The 27992-nt window shown below is 38.8% G+C and overlaps 1 protein-coding gene across 3 annotated transcripts in view; it reads right to left on the bottom strand.

The window, feature by feature from the left end:
* CREB5 (cAMP responsive element binding protein 5) overlaps positions 1-27992 on the bottom strand; it is a 420888-nt gene that overhangs the window by 319643 nt on the left and 73253 nt on the right. For 2 of the 3 annotated variants that reach the window (XM_033193432.1, XM_033193435.1), the window contains exons 2-4: positions 22423-22494; positions 16002-16095; positions 3037-3158 (exon numbers count right to left, since the gene is read on the bottom strand). In XM_033193432.1, the coding sequence (XP_033049323.1) occupies positions 3037-3158; positions 16002-16095; positions 22423-22476 (270 nt within the window). In that variant the 5' untranslated portion in view covers positions 22477-22494. Of the gene's footprint in view, positions 1-3036; positions 3159-16001; positions 16096-22422; positions 22495-27992 lie in introns of those variants that run through there. The other variant, XM_033193433.1, reaches the window with a different exon arrangement.

Below are 27992 nucleotides of genomic sequence, written 5' to 3'. Positions count from 1 at the left end.
TCTATATACACATTGGGATGTTTCTGGAAAAGGATGCTGGGATTAGAGACAGAGTCTGTAAAACAGACTTTTCCCCAATGGACAGCCACATGGGCCAAGTAAGGATCAGTTCTCTATTTGCTCTTTAACAGAATTTTCTAGACCAACTGCAGCTAGAAGTTTTAAAGGTGGTGTGCAGAACCAGCCCAATCTTTCCAATATTTTTGTATAAGACACATAGAAAGTTCAAGCAAGAACCTTCTTTAGCCAAATTCTCCAGATAAATTAATCCATCTTCCACTTTACTAAAACCTAATGAGGGAACCAATGCAAGTCTAGAGACTCAAAGGAAAAGAAATCGGAAGAGAGCTAGAGATGTAGAATTAAAAAAAAAATAATTGTCTGAATGTAGACCAAAAGGAAAAAGAAGAGAATACTAAAAATTGCTAAGATAGGCACTGAATAAGAACCTGTGTTTCTTCTTTTTAAGCAGGGAAGGAAGAGCTGGGGTGGCAGGATGCCAAGGATGTTCACAGCTGGAAAAACCTGGTCAAAGGGATAGGTAAAAGAATATTGTCAGGTAGGGGAGCATTACTCCGACTCCTCATTTCCCTGACCAGTGACTTCCAAAGAAATGCCAGAGCCAAAGCCACCAACGCAGCCCTCTTTGCTGCCAGAGGAGTCATTGTGGTTTAGACCTCAAGAGAATGCCCTCTCGTGTAACCATGGCCACCTGAGGCTAGATTTGGCTTGGTTTGAATAGGGCAAAGGAAGAAGAAGTTTCAACAGCCTGAATATTGTCCAGCCTCCCATGCGTGCAAGTGAGGCTGGGGCATGAGATGGTGGTGTCCTGAGATGCTGGCCCCAGACCACGGGGCGGCTGGCTGTTCCCCACCCACACACCTATCATGAAAGCATCACACAGCTATGAGCAACACTTAAAAGAGAGAAAATAACATGTTTCTACAGCTGCAATAGTTCCTTTTCTTACTTTGGTTGCTTCATTATTTTAATTTTTAAAATTTAATTATCTATACTCTTTTTCAACCCACAAGAAATGTAAAGCAACTCATAAAACATGTACAGCATGACAATGTTTTTTAAATTAAAAATCAGAACTAGAGAAAATATAAACTAGAACTGAAAGTCTGGTCTAGGGAGGAAGTAAAATACGCTCATCACGACGTTTGAAAAAGTTCTCAAAGTTTAGCAGTAAACTTGGCTTTGTGTTCACCTAGCAGTCAAAGCGAAAAGAGAAACAGAACCAGTTACATGATTCTCATGTCCACGAGGAGAAAAATATTTCAGTTCCTCAGGGGAAGCAAACCATTTCCTGGAATTCAGATCTGCAAGAATTTCCTCACACAGGGCTTCATATAAGAAATCATGAATAATGCAATGGAGACTATCTAAAACCACACCCCAACAACGGGCTTCATGAAACTGTTCTAGGAAAAATGCCTTTAGTAAAATCAAGGGCACACACTTGAGGTAAAACCATTCTATCAGAAATGAAGACAATATGGACAAAATACACATCTTTCTTATAGTTCAGTTTAAGAAGCCAGCTTTGAATATCTTGAGGAACGAATGAACTTAATTCCTTAGTCTTCTACATACATGTCTATCAAAAAAATAAATTTATTACTCAACCAAAGGAAGTTGACTAGATGATGAGAATTTCTTCCTTTCTTGCGTGCTATTTTCATGGTTTAAAATATATATATATATATATATATATATATATATATAATATATGTATATTTCTATTGCAACAAAATATAGAATGCATGTCTTTTATTTTTATTAATTTTTTAAAGTGCTCAGAACTTTATTATTTGACTGGCAAATAATAGTTGCTGTATAAGTGCTTGTTTAAAAAAGAAAAAAGGCCCTTTGTATCCTTTGAGAGGGGAGTGGAGGAGACAGTCAAGCATACATGACAAATGAATTATAAATAAATAAAATAAGTTGACTGAGATTTTATACCCCTCTTGTAAGCATCACCTATTTTCATGGTTTTTCCTGAAGCCGTACAGGCTAAATACAAGCCCTTGACTATTATGACATGAGAATGTGACAGGAAAAATCTGGTGGAGGGGGGATTATTATAATTTCACATAGACAAGGACTAAAAGGATTTTGAAACACTTAGAGAAATATCAGAACCTTTTAAAATTTCTTTTCCGGATGGAACAGCTGGACTTCAGAATTCATTACTACCTAACTGGTCTTTCCTTTCAATCACCTTTCACATTTGAATTTCTGTTCACAGACTGTATCTAATTTGTTTCTTAATACAATGTGGGTATTGAATAATGCTGTATAATAACAATGAACAAAATACCAAAAAGCATCCTCATCACATTGACTTGTGACCACCGTCTCCTTTCATGAATCTTGTAAAGTGATTTTAAATTTCAGCACATTCCCATAAAAACCGAATATATTCTGAAGGGTTTCATAAAGTGATTTTCCTACATTTTTAAGAACAAATGATTCACAGTTGTACTTAACCTATTTGTTTCAGCAACAACAGATGTTCAATACTAGGACAAGGTAATATGACCAGGAAATAATTATGAATTTGGTGCAGAATCTGGAGAGATTATCGAAAACAGACAGTTACAACATGGGCCAAAGTCTGATGAAATCCTCTCTTCTACCATGAAGATTACTCGCGTGTTCTTTCACCCATTGACTCTATTCTTCTGCACTTACTGCTCACATAAGGTTTGCTATTAAATACTTAGCAAAGTAAAACAACTGGTGGGGAATAGAAAAAATCTGTAAGTTTGACTTTGGTTCAAGATTTTGAATTTTTTTTTCTGCTAGAATTTAGTATTTCAGATACCTATTTTTCACATGATTTATCTAGCTTTGAATTCTGCCATAATCAAGGAATAATCATTTTTTTAAAAACGTTAGACAAATACTCACAAATGGCTAAAATACTTCAAGGCCACGTCAACACAATCTGCAGTGCAGAGACACCTAGTTTCCTCGTGGAAGTTTCTAGGAGGACACCTCTCAAGGCGTCCATCCAGGCAAACCTACCCGCTTGCTGCTCTCCTCCTCCTGGGCCTTCCTGAACTCATGCTCCAGGGAGCAGTCAAGCTCGCTGAAGAGGCCCACCTCTTCGCAGTTCTTCAGGAATCTCGTTGGGGTTGGAGTTTGATCTGAAAACAGAGTCAGAAAGCTAATAAATGGGTCTTTTTTCTTAAAAGCCAGTAGCAAGCATGAGCTAGATTCACTAATCCCCTCCCCTTGCCTTAATTAAAATGTCCACTAGCCATCCACAGTCTCTTGACCCTTTAAGTAACATGACCATATGCAAGAAAATAGCACCATAAATTCTGAAGCAGGAATACAGTAGACAGAGGGCTGCAGTCTGTGAGGGCATACCGAACTCCCTCCAGACAGCTTCAGATCTCACTCTCCGCTTGCCTGAAGTCTGTACCATTTGAATACACAATGAAACATGTGGAATGACCCTTTTTCTTTATTTATTTTAAACATGAAAAAGAAAATGATTTTGCTAAAATAAGGCCAAAAAAAATCTGACCCAATGGTAAGCCTGACTTCAGGGGGCTGGAAAGAAAAAGGATTTTGCAAATTCTTATAGTAAACAAAAAGAAACAAACAAGCATGTTAATTCCTTTTTCTTAATGGAGAAAGTAAACTTAATAATTCTATCTTTCTTCCTGAAAATCATAGAGGGATGATAAAAGGTTCCAAGTCAAACACATTCAGCTTTCATCCTTTAAAAATGTCATTTTTAATTTTATTTTCCTTTGCTATAGCCAAAAAAAAAGAATGTTCTGCAAATGCTCTTTAAAAGGAAAAGAATTTCTTTCATATTTTTGACTCTACAGAGCTTTCTACTTATAAAACTGAAGAATCTGAAGCCATTATTTATAGCTTAATATATATGCAGCATTTGCAGTTTATAAAATATTTTCGTACAATTCTTGAGAATCTAGATCTCACAAGATTCTATTAAATAGAAGGTAAGTAGAGTAGAATTGCACTTTCTTCATCATTGAGTACAATCATCTTCCTTGGTGAAGATGTACTTGAGTTGAGACAAATAAAATTGTGTAAATTGTCTTTTCTCAGAAACAGGAGATATTAGAACCAGAAAAGGACCATGGAAGAAAGCCTAGCCATGCTAAATTTTTACCAATCAGAAAAACAGAGGCCCAGAGTAATTAACGGACTTGCTCAAGGTCTCCCAGGTAGACGGTGGAGACACCAGGATTATAATCAAGGTCTCAATCCTATTTCCACTGTGTACATGTATTATTCCCACCTAAGCCTGTAGTAGACTCTACTAGATTGATTATGGCATTTTCCCAGCTTGATCTAACACTCCCAAAATCTCTGCATAGTTCTCTGAGCCATTAACCAGTCAACTGAAGAGGTGCCCTCAAGTTGAAACAAATTTGCCATTCCTGCATTCTCTTTATAAATTCCTATATTATAAGAAACTAGAAATATATTTACTTTTCTAAATCATACAGAGAATAGTTAAGCCCAGTAAATCAGTAAATTGTCTGATTCAAAGAATATCTTGATACCCGTGAAGCAGAAAATGGTGTAATATCCCCCATCGAATCAGCCCTTTAGAGGCCATGTCTCTTGATTCCCTATGGGCAAGGAACTTTCAGCACCCAAATGGCTGACTTGGATTCCATGCAGCAAAATCTCCATCTGCATTTTTTTCCCATTATTGACCTGATCTCCAAGATACTGAGCTCCTTGCATTTCACAGAGAGCATACCACAGCTGTTCATAAATTCGGCATTACAGATAAGGGATGTGTTAAAGAGTGGGTTTTGATGAAAATTGTTTTATTAGCAACTGATTTATTTATTAAGATGTACAAATATACACCTAGGTCCCTAATGTATACATATAACTATTGTGTATTTATAGAAGAAAAACTTTTTATGCAGGATTTTGCAATTTATAAACATTTTCACCCACATTGTCTAGAATCTAGATCTCGCATGATTCTATGAGGTAGCAAGTGTCGATACTATTTTATAAATGAAGAAACAAGCTTCCTTGTACAAGATCACACAATTTGCAACCATCTTATCACTACCAAGTCCTCTCTTACCTTCAGACACAATCCCTTCTTTATCTAAATGTGCTTTGCCCTCCCTGATCCAAAGGGCTCTGTTGTGTATGCAGAAGACAATTTTGACAACCCAGAAATCTAGATGTGAGAATACTGTAATATGGGGGAATTTACCTACATTCTCTGGACTTCATATTCCTCATCTTTCAAAAAAATTTCTAAAGTTGTATGATCCTATAAATCCTAAAATCACCATCATAATGGGTTAGCTTTAAAAGTCACTGTTCATAGGCCAAATAAATATGTGACTATTTAAAGGATAGTGAAATGGTAACACAAGTAACAGCTGGAAGTTTGATACTAACAGGTCAGAGGCAAGGGCTGGCTATACAGATAAAGAAGTTTTCTGAATAGAAGGTGTATAGACAAGATCTGAGAGTGAAAATAAAAGGGTGCGTGTGTTTGCATGTGTGTGCACGTGTGTGTGTGCGTGTGTCTGCGTGTGTGTGTGTGTGCGCACACGTGCATGAGCACCTATTCTTCCATTTATTGGGGGCTTACATCATGCTAGGCATGATGCTAAGTGCTTTGCATACAGCATCTCATTAGTTTTTACACCAACCACATTATGTAAAAATTATTTTTCCTCTTTTACATATGAAGAAAATGAGACATGCCCCAGGCCTGATAATGTGACTGATGGGGTAATTCCTAATTCATAAGGCCACGTTTGTAGCACTCTGCTGGATCGATCCACAAGTAGTCTCAGCAAGGCAAGTATCCCGTACCTACCAATTTATAGAGGCAGTGATTCCATGCAAAGGCACTCCTTTTTTTCAGCAAACCAACTCAGCAAGGGAACCAAACACCAAACTATGACAAATGTTGCAAAGGAGGCTTTTTAAAACTCCTTTTGGTGCCAATCTTTCTTGTCAAAGAAATCCCCAAGGATATGCGAGACAGTGAGAGAAGTGGATAAGAGTTCCTTCTCGCATTTGCCCTGGTGCTTGGGTCTCCTGGGAACCTGGTGTGCTATTTGCAAACTCTCTTGAGAGGGTAACACACAGGTGTTTATGCAGTACCACTTCAGATTTACAAAATCAATAACACAAAAAAAAACTTTCAACTCTCAAACTCAAAAGTTATTTGTTTTTAGTTTGGTTTGAGATTGGGGTTATTCCCTTCTCTCATTCAGATGGTCCTTACTGTAGTTGAAGCATTAAAAGAACAGTGAGTGGAAGGTGGAAGGCCTGAAAAAATCGTCTTGGCTTTGAGTTCTTATAGAAACCAGTTCCTGTAAACCCCCCAAGGGCCTCCTATCGCTACTCAATGAGCACACATTTGATATTATCCACCAACAGAGTATCCACCATTATTATTCAGGATCTGGAAATCACTGGTGCTGGAGCCGACTGGTGCCTGCTCTTGGCTCTAAAGAAGGTGTGATTTGCAAGAATTTTAACTTTGGCCATGGATATTGCCCACCATCTTCAGGTCTAATTTCAGCAGAAATGGTTATTTGACAAGGCATTCGTGTGTTGATAGATTTAGCTGTCCCCTTTTTTTAACATCTGCACATTTTCTGGCTTACTTGGAACTGGTACCATGTGAGATCAAAGATAACAAGAGACCTTGTATTAATTCTTATAAATGTTAAAACAAAAGTTAAGCCCCATTTTCTGGTTCTTGTTGTAACTGGAAAGAATAGCTCACTCACAAAAAGAAAATGAATTAAAAATTTGGAACAGTGTGCCTTATCTATTCCAAATGTGGATATCAACTTTGCTTTTCTCTAACTATATCCTACAGCACAGAAAATCACATTTGGTAACAGCCCTGGGACCTTTTTCTGGTCCTTCTGCTCTGGGGGTGGGAGGGAAGCAGTTGTCTTTGCTATCTGTGGCTCCCCTGGCCCCAGAGCTTTCATTTCTCCGTGGCTGAAAAGACTGCTGATGCTGGACTGTGTCAATCCCATGCCTGTGCCATCCTCCCGCAGCCTCCTTTGTTCATGTGTGTAGGTGTATACTGGTATCTGGGAATAATATTTTTAAGAGCAGACAGAAAACATCACTCAACTTTGCTTGGGGCTTGGGCTCTCACATGCCAGCTTGAATTCAATTTCATGGACCATCTCATGACCTCATCTCGGAGTTCAGGAGCCTGAGAGAGGCTGCTAGGATGACTGTTCTCTTTACCTCTCTATGAATCATGGCCCTCAACTTCTAAATCTCCAGCAAAGAAGCAAAAGGGATAAAAGGAAGATTAAAAACTGACAAACTCAATTCCCACTGATCATGGGAAGTCTAATATTTCCATTATCTTATGTGATGTTTTCTCAGGTGTTTTAATTGCAAAACTGTTCCTGTAAGATAGGAGAGAGTCAGTAGGATTGCAATGCAGTTCTATTGGTGAGTGATATGAATGATTCCAAAATATTTCAAAAGAACCAAAAGTTGTTAGGATTATCAATTACCAATCAAATTATATGACACAATTTCCAAATCATAGAATCACTGCCTCTGTAAATTGGTAGGTACAGGATACTTGCCTTGCTGAGACTACTTGTGCATCGATCCAGCAGAGTGCTACAAACTTGGCCTTATGAATTAGGAATGACCTGATCAGTCACATTATCAGCTGGGCAGACAAGCATACGGCTAAATGCATATGCGACTCTCAGTGCTTCCTATCAGTTCATAGTCTGCCTAGCACCAACAGCTTCAGCCCAGCAAGCGCAATTATTCCAACATAAAACTAAATGACAAGAAAAATGCTAAATTCTGAAATCTGATTCTTCTCTTAAAAAGCATTTAGTCTGCTCTACCTTTAATAATAGATCGCTACCTCACTCCCTTTCCGAGCTGCATTTGAATTATGTGTTTTTCTGTTTCATTTTCCTCAATGGTTAAAAAAGTCAAAGTGACAAATCACCAATTTAAAAAAGAAAAGAAATGAAAATGCAGAGTCCCCATCATATACCAGAAAAGAATATTAACTTCCTAAGCAAAATGTTCTTTCCTATTGGTCTGATATTCTCAACTATGGTATTACTAAAGGACTGTGAAAATAATGTTACATCATATGGTATGAAACTGATAGTGGCTAGTAATACTATAAAAGGCCTCATTAGTTACAATAAGGTTATTTTTAATTAACGGCCAGTCTAATTACAGGATATTCTTTAAAGGCGATGCATTTTTATTATTTGCATGACTCAGATTCAACCAAACAAAAATGTGGGCTAATGGAATTCCTCAAGAGGGCCATTCAAATCAATGGAGAAAAATATTGGAATTAGTATATCTATTTTAGTAAGAGTTAGAGTTATCTAAAAAGGTATTTTTCTTAGGTACTTTTGATATTATTTTATTGGTTACATTTATCTCATAAATATTTCAGTAAATGCTTTCTTTAAAATATTCCAACTTAGTCCCTATCTAAATTTTAATAGAGTCCTAATTTAGGATAATTTACATTAAATGAATTTTAATATACATAATCCTTTGTAAGAGTGATAATCAATAACAACTCACAGAATTCCATGGAACTTTAGACTTCTTTGCAATAAATGTGCCTTTTATTGAGTGTGAATATATAATAGGAGTCTCTCAGTAACACTGATGTTACTATTTCCCTGCATCTGTCCTGAAAGGCAGTGCTACAATGGCACAAACCAAGGCAAACCTGGTTTTTAAGCAATAGATGTGGAATACTTAAAAACCATCCTGGCCAGGGTGACCCAGGTCAGTCGGGAGATGGAACACCCTCTCACACTCTTGACTCACATGCTGGCATCCATTCATTGCCAAGATAGATAACTGTTGGACTAGATGCTCTTGCAAGTGCCTGTAGGTCCATTAGACAATGCTCTGACAAAGGTGTCTCTTACAACACATGCTTAACTAGTTCTAAAATATACCATTTTAGATTTAAAGTAACCAATTATATATTCCACACCTACTCACGATCAACCATGATCTACCCCAAGTGTTCCAACTGCAATCAAGCCACAATTTCAATTTGCTTTACTGAGGCTAAGCTAGTAAGAAGGGTTATTAACACCAAGAGATCAAGTCTGCTGGCTGAGTGAACTAGGGGACCCAAGGTGATTTTATTATCAAAAATTGCCCTAAATAGCAGAAGCTAATGCTTAACTTTCCACTGAGTCCCTGATTGCCTGAGTTCTCCTGTACTCTTAGTCAAAGGGGACTGGTTTCCAGGTAGAACAAAGACTGCAAGCAAGCTTTTCATATAAAAAAAGAATACTACAGAGCAAGACCTCCAAAGGATTCAGGGGAATTATTCAAAATTCCATTTTGCCTGACCAGCTAAGAACATGGACAAGAAACGAACAACTCCTATAAATGCCAGTACCACTTACATTCTATTTGTCACAATGGATGACACAATCTGATTTTAAACCACAACTCTTTGTTCTTTGCAATGCTTATGTGTTAGAATAATCTCCTAAAAACTTTTGATTATTTTCTCCATTGGATAACTATTAAAGAGATACCAATAATATAAGAAAAAGTAGTTCAGAGATTTATGTCCAAACATACAACTGAGACCAAAATGTGTTCTTAGTATGTATAGCTCACACGTCTAGGTGTATGGTAAGAAAATTACAGACATATATGGACTTTGAGCAAACTACTTATTCCTTTGATCTTGTTTCCTCATATGAAAAAAAAAAAGTGGTAAGGATTAAATGACCTAATGTATGTAAAGCACAGGGCTCAATGACTGGTATAAGGGAAGGCAATAAATGGTAGCTAGTATTATTACCATGCTGCCCTCTGGTGCAAGCCATCTCCCCCACCCTCTGCTCCATAAAGATCAATTAATTCACACAGTGGGAAGTTACTATATACCTTTACTATCAATAAAATTGTCAAAAAGAAGAGGTAAGTATGGGTCGCGTGTGTGTGTGTGTGTGTGATTTATTTACTCAGTTTTTACAATATCCTAACTCATTCTAAAAAGAATTTGGAGTGAGATATGCCATCTTCCCTCTGGCTTCCCCCTTAAAATGGTCAGGGATTATTAAGTAGACTCTTGTGGCAAAGAACCATGAGCAGTGGATTTGGGTTCTATGACTGGATCACGATTAGCCTCTTGGGAACAAATGTTTTACTTCCCTGAATTACTTTCTTGCTTTCTCCATGGTGAGAATTAGGTTTAGAGCCTGGAGCTAGAGCTGGGCCCTGATTCCAGACCTAATCCCAGGACACAGTTGGGTTCTGAAGGACTATACTGTCATTTATGTTAGATGCTCCCTATCAAATGGTGGGTCCTGAGAATCTGAGGAATGAAGGAAGATGGAATGAAGAAGCCAGTCTTTCCTGCCTTTCTTCAGTATCAGCTCAAGATGTAGTCAGCTGTGCCACACTTGGTCTTGTGGTCTTACCCACGTCCAGTCCCACCACATTCAAGGGTCAGGGAGAAAGGACCCCTGAGCCTAAAGTACCCAGAGGCCTTTCCTGACCCCCCTTTCCTGCTGGCCACTTGCTATCACAATCATGTTTTAGTTTCATCATAGCACTTGTCACTAACTGATACTTATTTACTTATCTGAGATTTTGCTGTTATTTATTATCTCCTTTCCTCTGCACCCCACTTGAGTAGTAAGTTTCATGAAAAAAGAGACCTCACCTGTCTTGTTCAATGCAGCAATTAACACTTATTGTAGGCACTCAATGAGTGTTTGCTGAATGAACCAATCACATGGCGGTAGAAGGGCAACTTCAGCCCCTCTTCCTACGCCTTGACTGGTGCCTGCCCTAACCTCCTTCCAAGCACAGACCAGTTGCCTGTAGCATTAACTGGGCCAGGATGTCAGTGGGTAGGCTACCGAGGCATTTAAAAGACACACGGTTGGCCAGGTGCTGTGGCTCACGCCTGTAATCCCAGCACTTTGGAGGCCAAGCAGGGCAGATCACCTGAGGCTGGGAGATCGAGACCAGCCTAACAAACATTGAGAAACCCCGTTTCTACTAAAAATGCAAAATTAGCCGGGTGTGGTGGTGCATGCCTCTAATCCCAGCTACTCAGGAGGCTGAGGCAGGAAAATCACTTGAACCCAGGAGGCGGAGGTTGCAGTGAGCTGAGATAGCGCCATTGCACTCCAGCCTGGGCAACAAGAGGGAAACTCCATCTCAAAACAAAAGAAAACAAAAGACACACAGTTACATGTGTCTTTCTTATCTTATGCTTCCCACCTGAGATGTCTGTCAATTGGGTTTTACCTTGTGGGAAAGATCCACAACACTCTTGAACTTTATCTTCCCCTCTCCCTGAAGGCAACACAATCTATCATCTTCTAGGTCACACATAGCCCTACCTTGGAGGGCTGTCTCAATCTTTCTTCACAGTAAAGATTGAACTTGCTGGTATCAAGATTTACAGTGGAGATGGAGAAAAAGCCATGTGCTCCATTTGAGTTTTCGTTTTAATAGGAATTCTCATTTGGAATATTATTTGTTTGTTCAGCTATAAATAAGATTGCACTTTGATTCTCATTCTGGGTCTTTCCCCGCCCCCGCCCCCGCACAGAACCCAGGAACTCTATAAAGAACTCAGGGTGGGGACATTTAACAAGACAAGATTTGGAAATTCCTAGGTACCTACCCATGGTACCAGGGAAGTAAAGTCAAACACCACCCTCTTTACCACTATACTGAAATTTGATCATGATTTTCAAACCAAACATTTCATAACATAATAGCTGGTAATTTTGAAAACTGCCTGTGGATGTGCATTGTCCTCTACACATTCCCACTTCAAACTTGGCACTCAAAAACCTTCTACATCACGACTTCCCTTACTATGAAATTATCCTTCTTCACAATGAGAACAGCTGAAGGGAACATTTCACATCCATCATCACATTAGGACTCTAGAAATGCATCACGTGGACCAAATAAAGATGGGAGGACCCAGGCGAAGGGTTGTGCAAGTCTTTACTCTCAAGTCCAACACTATTGTCTCCATTTGTGTCTCTACTCTGTCCCTTTGAATAAGGGGTTTATGTTTACTGTCTATCCAGAAGATAGGGCTTATTCTACTAAAACACGGAGACTGTCACTTTTAATACCCTACCTGGTTGCATGTCAAAAATCATTTACAATCACTTTTTAGGAGTGACTCTACCTGGCCTAAATGAAATGGACCTTATGACAAAGCTGTGAAATTATTTCTGATCTTTCAACCTGTTAGAAACTTAGAGTATATCTGTGACATATTAATGCCTTCCCCAACTACAACATTTACAACTAATTAAGGATAAAGTGATTTTCCAAAGTTTTCCAAAATAAAGGTTAACCAGATATTCTGAGGTTTGTCATATAAATATCCATTATATTTTATCTTCTTAAAATATGACAAGCCTCAACTCATCTGAAATAAAATGTGTAATTGAATATTGCTTGAAAAAATAGGCCACAAAATATGATAAGGTAAATAAAATTTTAATGAGCATGTTTGTTTCTTTTCCAGGACCAGAAGGCTTTAGTGTGAGTTCTAGCAATCTTTTAAGAAAAAAAAGTATTCTAATATCACATAAACACATAAAATAAAAGAGGAACTAATTCTCAAACTCATAAGATGCTAAAACTCATCATAGACAGTATGACAAAATACAATTACAAACTAATTTGGCCTACGAACATAGTTTTAATAAACATATACTCTGAAGCTTTTGATAAATCAAATTTAAATCAAGCAACAGTCAAGTAAAATCTTGTCATATGTGTAATCATAATCCAATATGCCACAATTAGCATTATGGAAAATGAGGCTTGAGAAAAATAAACATTGAAGGATTTCCTGGGCAAAAAATTAAAAAATAACAAAGTAAAAATGCCCAACACAATAGCCTATTATAATTCAGGATGGACAATGTTGGTATATTACATAGAGTTCCCTAAGTACAAAGAAATTCAACCAGACTGTATAGCTCTGCATTCCCTTCCAGTAAGAAAATTCTATGAAACTAAGAACATGCAAAGTGGGTAGCAAGTTTTAAAATTTAGCACTTCTGGCCGGGCGCGGCGGCTCAAGCCTGTAATCCCAGCACTTTGGAAGGCCGAGGCGGGTGGATCACAAGGTCAGGAGATCGAGACCATCCTGGCTAACACGGTGAAACCCCGTCTCTACTAAAAAGTACAAAAAACTAGCTGGGCGAGGTGGCGGGCGCCTGTAGTCCCAGCTACTCGGGAGGCTGAGGCAGGAGAATGGCGTGAACCCGGGAGGCGGAGATTGCAGTGAGCTGAGATCCGGCCACTGCACTCCAGCTTGGGCGACAGAGCGAGACTCCGTCTCAAAAAAATAAATAAATAAAATAAAATAAAATTTAGCACTTCTTTTCATTAGGAGTATTAAATGGCCTCACACCAACCTCAACATAAACCATGAGAAAGCAAAAGAAAATACGTCAATATATTACTCTTGCTGTTTTTCCTCATATTTATTTCTCGCTTCATTTTCTCATTCTAAATTTGACATAATAAAAATGAGAGTTACTTTTCTCCAAATAATTTTCCACCTGGCACTGCCAGTGATTGGCAGCAACAGCCTCAAATTAATAAGGATCCGGTAAGAACAATTGCAAAGCTGCAAGAGATTAACCAAAAAAACCTGCTTTAGGCACTATGTAGAAGAATGCTTCATTTCAGTGTTCACACATCTTCAGCTGCTCTTTCTCAGACCTTCAGATGGGGCTCCTTAGAGGACCATCCTGGCAGCCTGCCTGAAAGACTGCTCTGGTACTTACACTATAGTAGTATTCTCTCTACATAATCATCATTCCCTAAACTCACCTCCCACTCCTTTACTACCAGGCAATCTATTTGAGGGATCCAATTTGGGAAAAATAAAGGGAGAACTTTTGAATTTAAATATTGGGAATTACAGAGTCTACAAGCTTGCTACTTGTGTATCTATGCTCACTGATGAACCATTAAGTTATACTCCAGGGACTCTACAGAACATGAAGGATACAAAACAAAAGAATAGGCCATCCTTCCTAATCCTTCTAGACTGTTATAATTCTTATGAATTTGAGTTTCTCCATCTCTGTTTGTAGACTTAAAGAAAGAACAAACAAGTTTCAAAGAGCAAGCTCATAGAAAAACAACAATGAACAGAGGCTGAGAGGTGGCGAGTGGTGGGTGAAGAGAAGGGCAGAGGCTGCCTTTGAACTCAGAGTCTTCCAAGCCAGAGCACATTGGCCCTATCAACAAGTCACTGGATGTGTGGATGGCTCTGACACCGGGGGTACTGGGAGAATTTGACCGTGTCTATAAAGTGGCAAAGTCTGATGATGCAGTAGCCATGTGCAGGTCAGTGGGTTAGGACTGCAGGATCAAGGGCCCTCATCTTTTCCCTGTGTTCTGAGCCTGGGACAGAAGCTCCATCACCTGTGCCCTTTCTCCTCTGTCAGTAACAATGGGTTATAATAACCTGTCTGACAAAACTCATAGAGGATTATTGATAATAGTGATGTCCTGCACATGTTTCCCAGAACTTAAAATAAAATTTTTTAAAAAGAATTTTGAAAACTGTAATAACAAAGCACTTTTAAAATTAAAGTAACATAGAAACACTAAATTACACAAGCCAGGCCTGGCAGTACAGTTTATTTCTCTTCTAATACGTTTAAAACATATCCATAGGTGTACTAAGGAGAGAAGGGCTAAGGTGAAAATTTCTAGCCTAAGAAGAGTAACAGAAAACTATTTGATTATCCTGCTAGGATTTATGCAACACTTTTCCTTACATTCGTTCATTGAATCTCCATAATAAGCCTGTGAAACAGGCTTGGCAGATACAATCATTCCCATTTTTTGGGAAAAGAAACTGAAGCCCAAAGAGGTTCAATAAGTAGCTCAAGGTCATGGCCAGGTGAGGCAAAGCCCAGGATAGAGCTCAGGTTCCTCACTCCTGTCCCTGTACTTTTTCTAATTTACTGTATTACTCTCAAAATTAAAAGAAATCACAATTAGCTGATGGATTATTGGTATTATTTATTTCTGCTCACATTTGCTGAGCACTTGCCATTTCCATACATTCTGTCTTTAATCTCCCACATACGAGGCAGGTATTGTTTCCTAAGGACACCTTCACTGACCATCTCAATCCAAAAAGAGAGCTCATTCTACCAAAGTTGCATAGCACCTTTTCCTTAAAATACTCATTTGATATATGTCATGGATGATCCTTTATTTTAGCTAAGTTTTCACATGCATGCTATATTGTGATATCCTCGAGGACAAGAAGCATATCAATCTTTGCATTTCCCATGGCTCACAGAACAGTGCAGTGTGCATAGATGCCCAATTAACATTTGTTGCTTGAATGTGATTACAGGTATGTAATTTTTTTTTTTTTTTTGAGATGGAGTCTTGCTGTGTCGCCCAGGCTGGAGTGCAGTGGCATGATCTCGGCTCACTGCAACCTCCACCTCCCAGGTTCAAGCGATTCTCGTGCCTCAGCCTCCCAAGTAGCTGGGATTACAGGTGCATCCCACCATGCCCGGCTAATTTTTGTATTTTTTGTAGAGGTGGGGTTTCACCATGTTGACCAGGCTGGTCTCACTCAAACTCCTGACCTCAAGTGATCCACCCACCTCAGCCTCCCAAACTGCTGGGATTACAGGTGTGAGCCATAGTGCCCAACCAGGTATGTGATTTTTAAAACAACTTATATAGAGCCAAGTTGCATAGTAATAAATATTTCACATTCTAGAAAATGAGAAGTTGCCGCTCTTCAATCACTTGGGTGAATATTACCTGATTATATTTCTGCTATACCTTAGAAACGTGTATTTTCAAGGTGCACAATTTACCAGTGGGACTCGCCTACCAAAAGAAGAACAAGTACCTTTGCATGGAACGGATCTTATCACCCAAAGCTTCTTTTCCTGATGGCTCCTTACCTGATAACATATTGTCTGTTTTTATTGAAGGAAACTTCAAAGTCATTTCATGTTTGTGCCTATGAATCATCAGATGGTCCTCTGTTGGGAAGCGCTGTCAGACAAATAAAAAAAAAGGGAGGGGAGAAGAGGAGCCATTCAGTTTTAAAAAACATATTTACCATTATTGAGAAAAAGACTTATTTAGCATTGCAAACATGACAGGCAAAAAAAAAAAAAACATTTCTGAAAAAGTGTGAAAGCATGAGTAAGTGAAGTTGCAAGCCTTTTTATACAAGCAAATGTGCTAGGATATTCCTTTAAATTACACCGAAATACATGCATTATAATTTTCATTAAAGTTTACCAAAGGGGTTAACTACAATTGCAGAAAAATCTGGCTGAGTACTAATAATAAGCAGAAAATTTTTGTCTTCTATACCTTCCCTGGGAACTTTTTTGAAAGGACTCTACTTCTTAGATAGATAGTCCCTGGATATTTCCAACTATGCTGACTAATCAGTAAACTCTATATTTCTTTGGGAGCTATGGGTTTGCACTTTAAACTTTGTATTTAAAGAATAAAACAGGAGGAAGTAAGTGAACAATACTGAAGGTATTAAAATAACATATATACAAAAAATGAGCTGTGCCCTAATGCCTACCTAATTAGGCAGCATTTAAAAAAAAAAAGTGTTTAAATGAATGCTTATTTTTGGTCATGAAGTATAACTAATAATGGCAACATGACAAGTTAAAATTTTTCCATTTCTTCTTATACATATGAGAAAACCATGTCCAAAACATGAAAGTGACTTTAGACCTGAGTAGCACTGGAATTTTGCAAAATCACTTGGAACTTTTCAAATGTAGTTAATGTTTTACATAATAGTGTAAAAATTAAGTATAAGGTATGGTAAGTATGCTAGACATTATCTATGACTTAACCAAAAATAGGAGAAAGGCATGATGAAAGAAAAGAATCGTGATTCAAGTCAGACTTTGGGAAAGAATTATATGCCATGCCTAATTATTTGACATATGTATCTACAAATGTACACTGTGAAATTTGTACAGTACATTTCCATTTATGAAGACCTTGCCCACCTATTATCTGATATTTTAAAATTACACATACGATTTTGGAGTAACATGACAAATTATTTTTAGTATTCTATGTTCTGTACAATGTAATAAACCAACACTTATTTTTAAGTTTCAGGGAATGCTATTATGGTTGTCAAAAATGCTGCTCCCAAATGTTTTTGGCTGTCTGACTTCTGGTCACATGGTGGGACTGAACTTTCTGGCCCTCTTGTGGTTGCATGAAGCCATGTGACTAGTTCTGCCTATGAGTAATGAATGAAAGTGACATGTCACCCAGGGGCCAGCATCTAATTCCTGGCGTAAGACCCTCTAGCATTCCCCGTTCACCTTTGTTTTAACATGGCAACTAGCAATATTGGAAATAGTTGCTACCCAATCATCCTAAAGCTCTGAGGCATTAGGAAAAGCATTTCTGAATTCTAAAGTATTATGAAGAACTTCCTGCCAATCTACAATAGAAATGTATCCTTGGGGAACAGAAATAAGCCTTTGTTGCTCTAAGCCATTGAAGCTTTGGGGTAATTTGTTATTGTAGCAGATCCTAGCCTGTCCTGCCTCAGACTGGTATGTTTGTAGTAACTGAACATAACAGAATATCTGCTTTATCAATGTCAAATGAAAATACAACAGAGGATGATATATTCTGCTGAACATTTCCAAATTTTCAACAACTTAGAAAATCTTTCAGAGCTTCCTAATTCCTCAGGATAGTCAATATAAGTTTTAATTACATTTTTTCACTAGGATAGAAATGTTTTCTGCAAATGACATGGATTTATGTTCATGAGAATGAAGGAATTCTCTGGGCTGAATTATACAAAATATTCTAAAAGTAGTTCTTTGCATAAATATCACTTATTTATTTGTCATTTGTATTATATAAATTGGAGAGCACTGGCTTTTGCAAAACATGGTAATTATGCCAGATTTCTGAATATACTGAAGTTTGCTTTATATGACACGATTTTTTTTGCTACCGGTTCATCCACTCTCTTGGTCTGTAACACTGTGTAATGACTGCACCAAATTCGTAGCAGTACCACGTGTGATTTAGAGACTGAGTTACCTAGTCTTTCTGTCAAACAACTAATTATAATTTTTGTTTCATATATATACAAAATATATATAAAATATACATATATAATGTACTATAAAAATATTATATTTTATATATATACTATATTTCAAATATACTATATTTTAATGTATTTGTATATTCAAAAATACACAACATGGTAACAGCTTTCATTTCATATCTATAAGCCATTTTTTGACTTTGTAAAATAATAGCCTAAAGTAGGGTATGAACCAGAATACTTCTTAAATAACAATAATTTCCATAATACCACATACTGACTATAATTACTTTCCAAGTGAGATAATAAAGGACATCATGATTCTTTTTTAATTCAGCAGGAACATAGCAGCAAATTGAAAATAACGAAAAGACACAGTCTGCAACAGATACAGAGCTGAGAAAGGCCACTGGAATTCAGAACGTGGTTTATTCAGAAGGCAGAGAGAGAGTGAAATTAACATTGAGCTCTGTGAGATTACAAAGGGCAAGAGAAACTCTTCCTTCTGAGACAAAGATAGTGTGGAAGGAGCAATAACATAAAAAATCTCCCACGTGACTGGTGGCTCACGCCTGTAATCCCAGCACTTTGGGAGGCCGAGGCGAGTGGATCACCTGAGATCAGGAGTTCGAGACCAGCCTGGCCAACATGCCGAAACCCCATTTCTACTAAAAATAAAAAAATTAGCCAGGCATGGTGGCACATGCCTGTAATCCCAGCTACTTGGGAGGCTGATGCAGGAGAATCACTTGAACCTGGGAAGCAGAGGTTGCAGCAAACCAAGATCGTGCCAGCCTGGGTAACAAGAATGAAACACCACCTCAAAAAAAAAAAAAGGTATCCCACATATTATAGGCCATTCCTAATAGAGCTAAGTTTCTTTCCCATGGGGGAAAAGGAGAGAAAAATCCTTTCTTTGCCCCCAGCACAGGGCAAGCACTGATAACTTCTATTTACTCCCCTTTCCAGTTCTCAGTCATCCTGTCTTCTCAGTGCAGGTTCCCAGGCTGTGAGATGTCCCTAAAGTAAATACCATGGCCGCAACAATTGACTTGACTGTGAGTTTCTAATACCCTAGGAGACCTTTGTGACTCCTGGGTGACTGCTACATTTTCTTAATTCTAACACCTCTTCCATTGAAAGATGCACATATTTTTATAACAGCTTGTCAAGGAAAAAATACACTTCCACATTAAATGAAGACATCGAGTTTTAGAAGCATCTTTACATTTAAATCTGAAGTGGGGGAAGCTTGGAATTGTTCCTTAAAATCAAGAAACTTTGTGAATCCCAATTTCCATGTCTGTCTAACCATTTCCTCGGTCCACTCAGGCTTCTCAAGGAAATGAACTGCTCCTTCACCAAGAAGTTCAAGGTCATTCAAAATGAACTCCCTTCAACCTCTATTAACCACCTCTATTTCAGCATTTTCATGTCACTTCCTTGATTCTCTTTCCAACCCCTCCTTTCTCAGAGGAATTAGCACCCCCACTCCTCCCCAGGTTCATCTATACCCCTTATCTTCTACGGATTAGCCATGTAAACAAGCATGCTCACTCCTTCTGTCTCACTGGTTTCTTGTCCTTGACAAACTCCAGCTTGGCTATCCTTTCATTTTAAAAAAGCTGTTTCCTTCTCAGGCTACCATTATATCACTCCGCTTCCCGTCACTGCCTAGTGCTCTTGAAAGAGTCCTCTATGTTTGCCACCTCCGCTTCCTCACCACCCACTCACTCATTAATCCCTTGCAGTTTGGCCTCCGCCCCTGCTCCCCTCTCATAGGTTGCCGGCGAGCACCCGGCTGCCAAAGCCAACAGCCTGTGCCCAGGCCTCTAGCTGTCCCAGTTCTAGCAGTGCCTGACACCAGTGACCACACGTCTGTGGCATTCATTTCTTTCTACCCTGCCTGTTGGCAGAAAGAAGAAGAAGGGCTTAGAGCAATACATAAAATAGTTTGGGAGAACATGGATTAGAAGTAGATGACCCCAAAAGAGAAGGGATCCAAAAGAAAGGAAGGCTAAAGCCAAAATGCAAATCAGAGGGTAGTCATTCTCAACCAGGGGCAATCTGGGCCCACAGGGGACATTTGGCAATGTCTGGAAACATTTTTGGTCATAACAACTGGGGAATGCTTCTGGGATCTAGTGGGTAGAGGCCAGAGATGCTGCTAAACATCGTAAAACACACAGGACAGCTACCCAAGTCATAGAATTATCCAGCCCCCAAATATTAATGGTGCCAAGCTTGGAAAATTATTTCATACAGTCCAATGACTAACGTGCAGCTCTCTTCTCTCTGACTTACCTAAATATTAGATATGGCTTACAGCCCCTTCCTTGAAACACTGTCCTCTACTGTCCTCCACAACCCTGGAGGTTGCTGGGAATCCTAACTCACCCTGAACCCTCTTTTGCCTTTGCTGGGTCTCTGGAGAGTCCCATTCCATTAAATGCCCCTTCCTTAGTGGAGACTGGCATTTACCTCCCCAAGTAAAGTCAATCCCTGTATTATACTCTTCAAGGTGGCCTATGGTCTTCCTTCATGGGAAATTGCAATTGACTAATTAACTGATTTACTGATCATGTGACTATAGACTTGATTCCTACACTAGAAGCTCTGTGAGGACACAGACACAAAAGTCTTGTGATTACTGTTTCCCCAGAGCAATCAGATTGCCTGGCATATAGTAGGCTCCCAAAAAGTGTGTTGAGAGATTTGAGTTGAATCAAACTTAATGTGACATTTTCACCACCAAAGCAAAGCAAACTGCTCAAATTATCTGATTCCCTTTGGCTATCAAGACTTCTCTTTAAAGAAGCTGAATGGGAATCAGTTCTACCTTAGGAATTAAGTTTTAACTTAGTTACCCTAGGAACTTAGTAAAGTGACATTCTGCATCCACAATGAAGAGTCCTGGTCTAGCAGGATTTTTGCCAGTTACTTATCACTCTGTTTTTTCCTAGTGTTTTCTTCTTCAAAATCATCTCCTAACCAGTTTGCTTCAAAATAATTTTTGCACTGCTCTTGCTATTTATAAGTTAGAAATAAGCATTGACATAAAGCCCCTGGTGTAACTTCTAGAACCTGAGCAAAGGACTCTGGTTGTTCAGTCAGTGGTTGATAACACCAGCAACAATGTCTTACATTTCAATGACCTCTTCCTTCCAAAAGGCTCCCAGAATCCTCCGCAAACTCCCTGGGGAGGTTAATAAGAAGGGTCCTCAATGAACCCTTCTTATTAAGCTCTCATCTGACTGCTAAGCATTGCTCCACGCTCTACTGCCAACCCCACCACATGAACAGGCAGGAGAGTGAGGCAAAGAGTGTAACTCGCCACACCTGAAAGACCCCTGTGCTCTGGGTTCCAAACTTGTCCGATATCCCACAGAATGAAGATCTAGGCATGAGAGTAACCACGTGTAGTCATTTTCCAATGACTGGAATGTGGAGATACCCAAAAGGTCAAGAGTAGAAAAAGTCACTGTCTCGTTCCAAAGGTAAAGTGCAAAACTCTGATGTTAGGTGATGAATGTTTCTAATTTCTTTCAAAGAGACAGATTCTGATATAATAATAGTAGCAGCAGCAGCAATAGTAGTAACAACAGCGGACAATAATTGAGCTCATATTGTGTGCAGACCCTATATTAAACACTCTACTGGCAGTATCTCATTGAATCCCCACAATAATTCCACTTGATGGAAGCCATCAGAGGATAAAAGAGATTTAGTCCAACACAGCAGGACAATTTCCCTCTTAAAGTTTACATATGTAGGAAAACTATAGACTCTACAAGAGTTATAGGGAGTTTGGGGGTTTTTTTTATTCAAATTGGAAAACAAAGCAAAATAAAATTTAACCTGTGATGTTAAGCTATTTCATCAGTAATCTTGAAGCCCAGCCAGTATATTCAAGTGGCTTTTGTAAAAGTAAGCACTCTCCTTCCCTCTTTCTGAAATGATGGCCCTGCATATTTGATGGGCAGGATACACCTGGCTTGCTTCCAGGAGGAAGTTAAGGGCAGAAATGCCCAACACTGCTACTTCTCAGGGGATGAGAGGGAAGTATTTCAAACTATTCAAAACAGAATATAATGATGGCGATGAAGATGATGATGATCACGATACTGATGGGGAGGGGGACTTTGGTGGTGTCTTGGTAAAGAAGGAAAGCCCAGGGTGGGCATGATTGCTGGGTGAGAGTTGCTTCCCTTTTGGAAGTAGGCTCTGCATGTCAGAGCACGGAGGATCCGCACACTCACCTGGGAGCAGCCTGGGGCACTGCAGACAAACGGCCTCTCCTGCTCCAAATTCATCTTGGATTCCTCATAAATCTGAAGGATCAGAGGGAAAGGGAGAAGGAAAAAAGAAATCCATGAATATCTTCTGTTTCCACCTGAGCAACATGAGAAAGGCAATCACTCAGCGCCCCCTTTCTATGCCAATATCAAAATTAGATGAGCAGAACATTAACATGAATGCGCACAGGCCCTGCTTGGCTGTAGTTCTTTGGGCTCACCTAGGTTGGGCTCCTACTGTCCTTTACTTGAGTGCATATTGACTGTACTTGGAAGAAAACTGCTATGGGGGTGGTCGCAGCAGAAATCCTCCCTGTGGAAAACCACCTGGTGGGTGTTACTACCAGGGAAGACCACACCTGTGGAGGAAGGTTCTCAGGCAAAGTGCACACCAACCCTTGTTCAGTACTGCTGAAAGCTTTTGGGATTTGCTACTTAGGACAGCAAGAGGGGTGGCACTCACTGGGTAACCGCCAGTGTGAAAAGGCCACCCCTGAGCAACAGGCGAAATGAGACGCCCACAATCACCCCAGCAAGCTTCAGCATTCCCCAGGGACTACAGAGTAGCTGTGGCGCCAGATTAGCAAGCGATTCTGGGGGCGAACCGTGATCCTCAATTCCCTCTCATCTCAGGCATTTGATGCGCCTCAACAAAAGTTATCCAAGTTACGCAAGAGTAAACAGAAATTCAAAAAATCCCAAAAACATTAGGTTGGATATTTCATTAATTTGGCCTCATAAGCTGACTTGAAATTAATATCAGATTAAGGTTGCTGCGCCCTGATCCAAATACATCATCTGGAATAAGGTAGCTTTCAGGAAAAAAACCTTATAATCAGACAGACATGGTGGCTCATGCCTGTAATCCCAGCACTTTGGGATGCTGGGGCGGGCGGATCACTAATGTTGGATCGCTAATGTAGTCTCTAATCTGAGGCGTGTGGATCACTAATGTAACCAGCACTGAGATCAGGAGTTTGAGACCAGCCTGGCCGTCATGGTGAAACCCTATCTCTACCCAAAATACAAAAATTAGCCAGGCGTCGTGGTGCACACCTCTAATCCCAGCTACTCGGGAGGCTGGGACAGGAGAATTGCTTGAACCCGGGAGACGGAGGTTGCAGTGAGCCGAGATCAGGCCAGGGCACTCCAGCCTGGGTGACAGAGCTTGCTCCATCTCAAAAATAAACATCAGACACATGTTAAATTACACTGTAGTCTTTTCTTATGTAGCAGTTCAGTTTTTGTTTGTTTGTTTTTTAAATAAAAATAGAGACAAAGTCGTGCTATGTTGCCCAGGCTGGTCTTGAACTTCTGAACTCAAGCAATCCTCTCACCTTGGCCTCCCAAAGTGCTGGGATTACAATCGTGAGCCACCACACCCTGCTGTAGTTCAATTCTGAGGTGCATACATTAGGCAAAAATTGAATGTAGTCAAAATTACCTTTGCAAATCCTCCCAAAAGCCAGTATAAGTATAGCATACATGGTTTTGTGGTTACCAATCCACACAGTAACATTATATATATATATATATAAAATAGGAGATATGCATTTAGCTATTTAAGTTACACAATTTAAATAATTTTCTATGTCATACCCACCCTTTTTTTTTTTTTTTTTTTTTTACCATTTTTAGAGTTGTACTTGTATGTTACATTGCTGCTAACGGTATATGGCTCTATTACTGAATTAAAACCTACTGCTTCTACTGTGCATACAGGAAGTAATTTGCCTCTTTAAAATGTCACTTGTAGGTGATTCCAGTAGGATTCACAAGTCACCTTGTCCCCTGAAATTGGAAGTTCTACTTGGAGTCATAGAATAATCACCCTTTGTCTGAAGGAAGCTTCATTATCTTTCAACCCAAACCAATTATATGGTACTTTGTATATTGTTACACCTTTCCCCCGCAAACACTAATATTTTTGGCAATATTCTTTGGGAAAATATATGTATACTTTCACTTTTCTGAAGCACAAAGTGAAAAGACTTGCCTTAGATAACACTGCCAGTCAGATATTTTAAAGCAATATAAAGGAAATTTTAAAATGTAAAACTATTCAAACCACTATTTCTCACAATTATACAACTTTTACAGAGCGATGCATTTTCACTCTCCATTTGGCCACCCATGGATACAGTGATTACCATAATTTTATAGCTTTCCTGTATTAAGCATATTGTTTAAAATCCTTTACTGTATTATATTTAGAAGAAGAAAGAAACACACGTATCTTTGGGATCTTTCTGCTTGCCCTTGTCTGGGGAGTATTGAGCAATTAAAATAACTTCTCATCTTTCACTGTTCATTTGATTTTGCCATCCGTGATCATACAGCATCTCTCTTCCCCACTAGGAATACTGAGAACATACTACTAAGTCTCAAAATAAGAGGTGACTTTAAAGCTGAGAAAATGATTTTGATCCAAGACAAAATAAGCAATAGAGTTGTCGGGCTATCCATTAATTAACTACATCTTAGTTTTCTAGTAAATTCATTTAAATGCTTTCCTGGAACTTCTCTGTCTCTGTAGCCTTCATCTGCCTGACCATTGCCAGATCATTTAATTACTCCATGCCTAAGGCCCATACCTTAATAAGAAGGGTATAAAAACCAACCTTCAGCAACCTCATTCCTCATCATATTGGCTATGGAGCCTGGTAGATATTTTCAAATTACGGAGAAAGGTCTGTATATTCATGTGTTGTTTGCAGGGGTTTTTGGGGAAGTGTTACTGAAACCTCACTCTAATATTAAATACTATCTATTTATAAAATTATAAAATATAAAGTACTATCTTATTTGCCTAAGGTGAGTCTTTCTTGGATGCCACTTAAGAGCCTTGGTTGCTAATGTAGAATGTTATTCTTACCGGGTAACATTAGATGATGTGACGGTAAAATGAGAAAGTTTCATATGTGCACATTTATGGCCTACATCTGAAACTGGTAATTAATGATAATAATTAGATTAATGTCCAAGCAACAGAAATGATCAAGACTGAAAGTGCTACTGCTGAAAGTTTAAAGAGATTCATTAATAAGCCAAAGTAGGGAAGAGATTGACCAAGCCCAGACACCTAAGTATGAGGAGAAAGTATTTTTCTACCATAATCCAACTCCATCCCAATTCCTGGCCCACCAAAGTACTGACCTTCCCCAGAAAATCAGGCCCATAATGCTAATACTGTGGCAATTCTTTTTGATGTCAACATTGTTTGCCTTATCTTAATTAATGGCTGTATTTGCATATGAGCTGCAGCAAATACTTTAGAATTACAGGATGATGCTGGTGCTTGAAGACAACAAAAGGCTCAGCCACATAGATTCTACTGTCTTGAGTCTTCATGATGTGGATGCTATGTTTAGAGGAATACAAGCAATCTAATCTGTTAGCCACTGAGATATGTCAGTATAAGAAATCATGCCTCAGAAAATACAAGTTGAGAAATACAATTTGTCCTCAAATCACTTACAGTTTAGTCATTGATAGGTTCTACTGAGTTACAATTGTTATATTACTATTTTATTTTAAAACATAAGTGAGTCTGTATCAATATATTACATGCCATGGATCCCATGGACCAAATATGTTTTAGCAACATAATACTGGAATAAAAGTCTTCAAGTGGAATGGCAGTTGCTAAAATAAGTTTTCAGTGATTAATAAGGTCTGAAGTGAGTGGGTGTGTATATATAAGTGTGTGAACTTCAACTGCTTTATTCTGATGCCCTGCAGTTCCCACATTTAACCCTCTGCAAACAGCATTCTCTTGCTAATTCCTTTCTGTGTAGGTGTTTGCAATAGTTTTTCTAAATGGTACCTCTCTACCATGTAGGCTTTATTACTTTTATCAACGAGTATGATCTGGTCTAGTGTATTAGTCAAGAGCCATCGTTTATTTTTATGGTCTATCATTATGGTTCTTTTCTAGCACATATTGTAATAATTATTCTCTCAAACAGACTCTTATTAAATAAAGCCCTGCATAGATTCTTTAACCATTCATCAGGTGGGGGCAAATTACTCAGACAGGATTTGAATGAGGCTGTTCTCCCTCAGTCCTCATCCTCTCATTTCCCATTCAGTTGTTTTACTGGCTTGGATTTTTTAATGAACCAAGTTTTGCTTGGCAACTGCCATACCCTAAGCTCCACTGCATAAAGCTTACATAGTAGGCGTTCAATAAATGTTTGTGGAATGGATAATGATCCTGAATCATCACAATACACTGCCCCAAACAGCTTGCCCATTCTCCACTCCTGAGGCAGTGGTTTTCAAACAGTGTTCGCCCTGAATCAAGTTATTGGTGAGGTAAGTAGTTTTGGGGACCACTCAGTCTACCTGTTGACAGCCAGAGAAGAAATCTCTCCAGATTTCATGGAAAAAAAGTCAAAGGTGCTTTCAGTAGAAACAATGAGTGAATCTAGTTTTGTTCAATCTCACAAGTAAATGTATTAATTCATTATAAATCGTCTGTTAATATTGCCATAGATATTGACATCATTAAAGTCCAGTCTATTAACCACATGTGGGCTGAGTATGACCCCTGTGAAGCACCTTTGGAAGACACTGAGTAGTCCGATTTCTTTGGTTAGACATTGTCATAATTGTGGCAGATGCTGCCTCATCATTTAACAGTTTCTAAACAGTACTCATTTTTGTTCCTCTTTTCCAAAATTCAGATTCAATAGTCAATTAGAAAAAAATGCCCCCTAAGTTTAATTTCCTTCAAATTTGGGGAAGATAACAAAAAAACTCTGATAACAAACCCTAATAGTACATAAAGTGAGTTGAGGTTTTTCATGGTTGACAAGGAGATGACAAGCTCGATTTACAATTCAAACCCTCGACTGCCACTGGATTCCTCTGACCTCACAATGAGCAAGAATCTCTTTCATTATTCAGTGTTTGACCCCACAAATTCCTGGTCTAAAATGGGAAATCGTCCACAATGGCTCATGCAATCCATTCAAATGCTTTGCCAGCCATTTAGGGATATACTTGGAAAGACCATTTCATGAAAGGCAAACACTGCAAAAAGCAAATGATACTGAAAACGTGGACAGCCTACACAGTATACTGTAAATACCTATTGTAAACTTAAGGGTAACAACTAAGCCCAGAGAAGGGGAAAATTGACATCATCTGGTTTGCTGTAATCAGCCAAGAGTGATGTTTGCCCATGTAAATTGTAGAAAGTCATTACTAATCCCTAGTTAACATCAAACTCTAATCTTAGTGGGATGGCACAAGTTTCCTCCATTCACAGCAGATGGACTCATACAGTGATATTGAATTTGCAATAGTAAATAGTAAGACACTACAAGGGCTGTTCTAATCTGAAAACCTGGCATGTACTCTTTTAAATACCAAAAGTTATAGGAACTTCAAAGTTACGACCTGAAATCGTGAGTATCAGTGAGCACTAACAATAATATGGCTATGTCCCCGTCACCTCTGATATTGTTTATCTGGAAATGAATGCATTATAGATCTGAAAGGGGGGCTTGAATTTTAATTGTGATATT

The sequence above is a fragment of the Trachypithecus francoisi genome, unplaced genomic scaffold, assembly GCF_009764315.1.
Source record: "Trachypithecus francoisi isolate TF-2019V2 unplaced genomic scaffold, Tfra_2.0 Lachesis_group4, whole genome shotgun sequence".
Classification (NCBI taxonomy): domain Eukaryota; kingdom Metazoa; phylum Chordata; class Mammalia; order Primates; family Cercopithecidae; genus Trachypithecus; species Trachypithecus francoisi.
The sequence above is the reverse complement of the archived record's forward strand: the minus strand, read 5'-3'. Positions and strand labels throughout refer to the sequence as shown.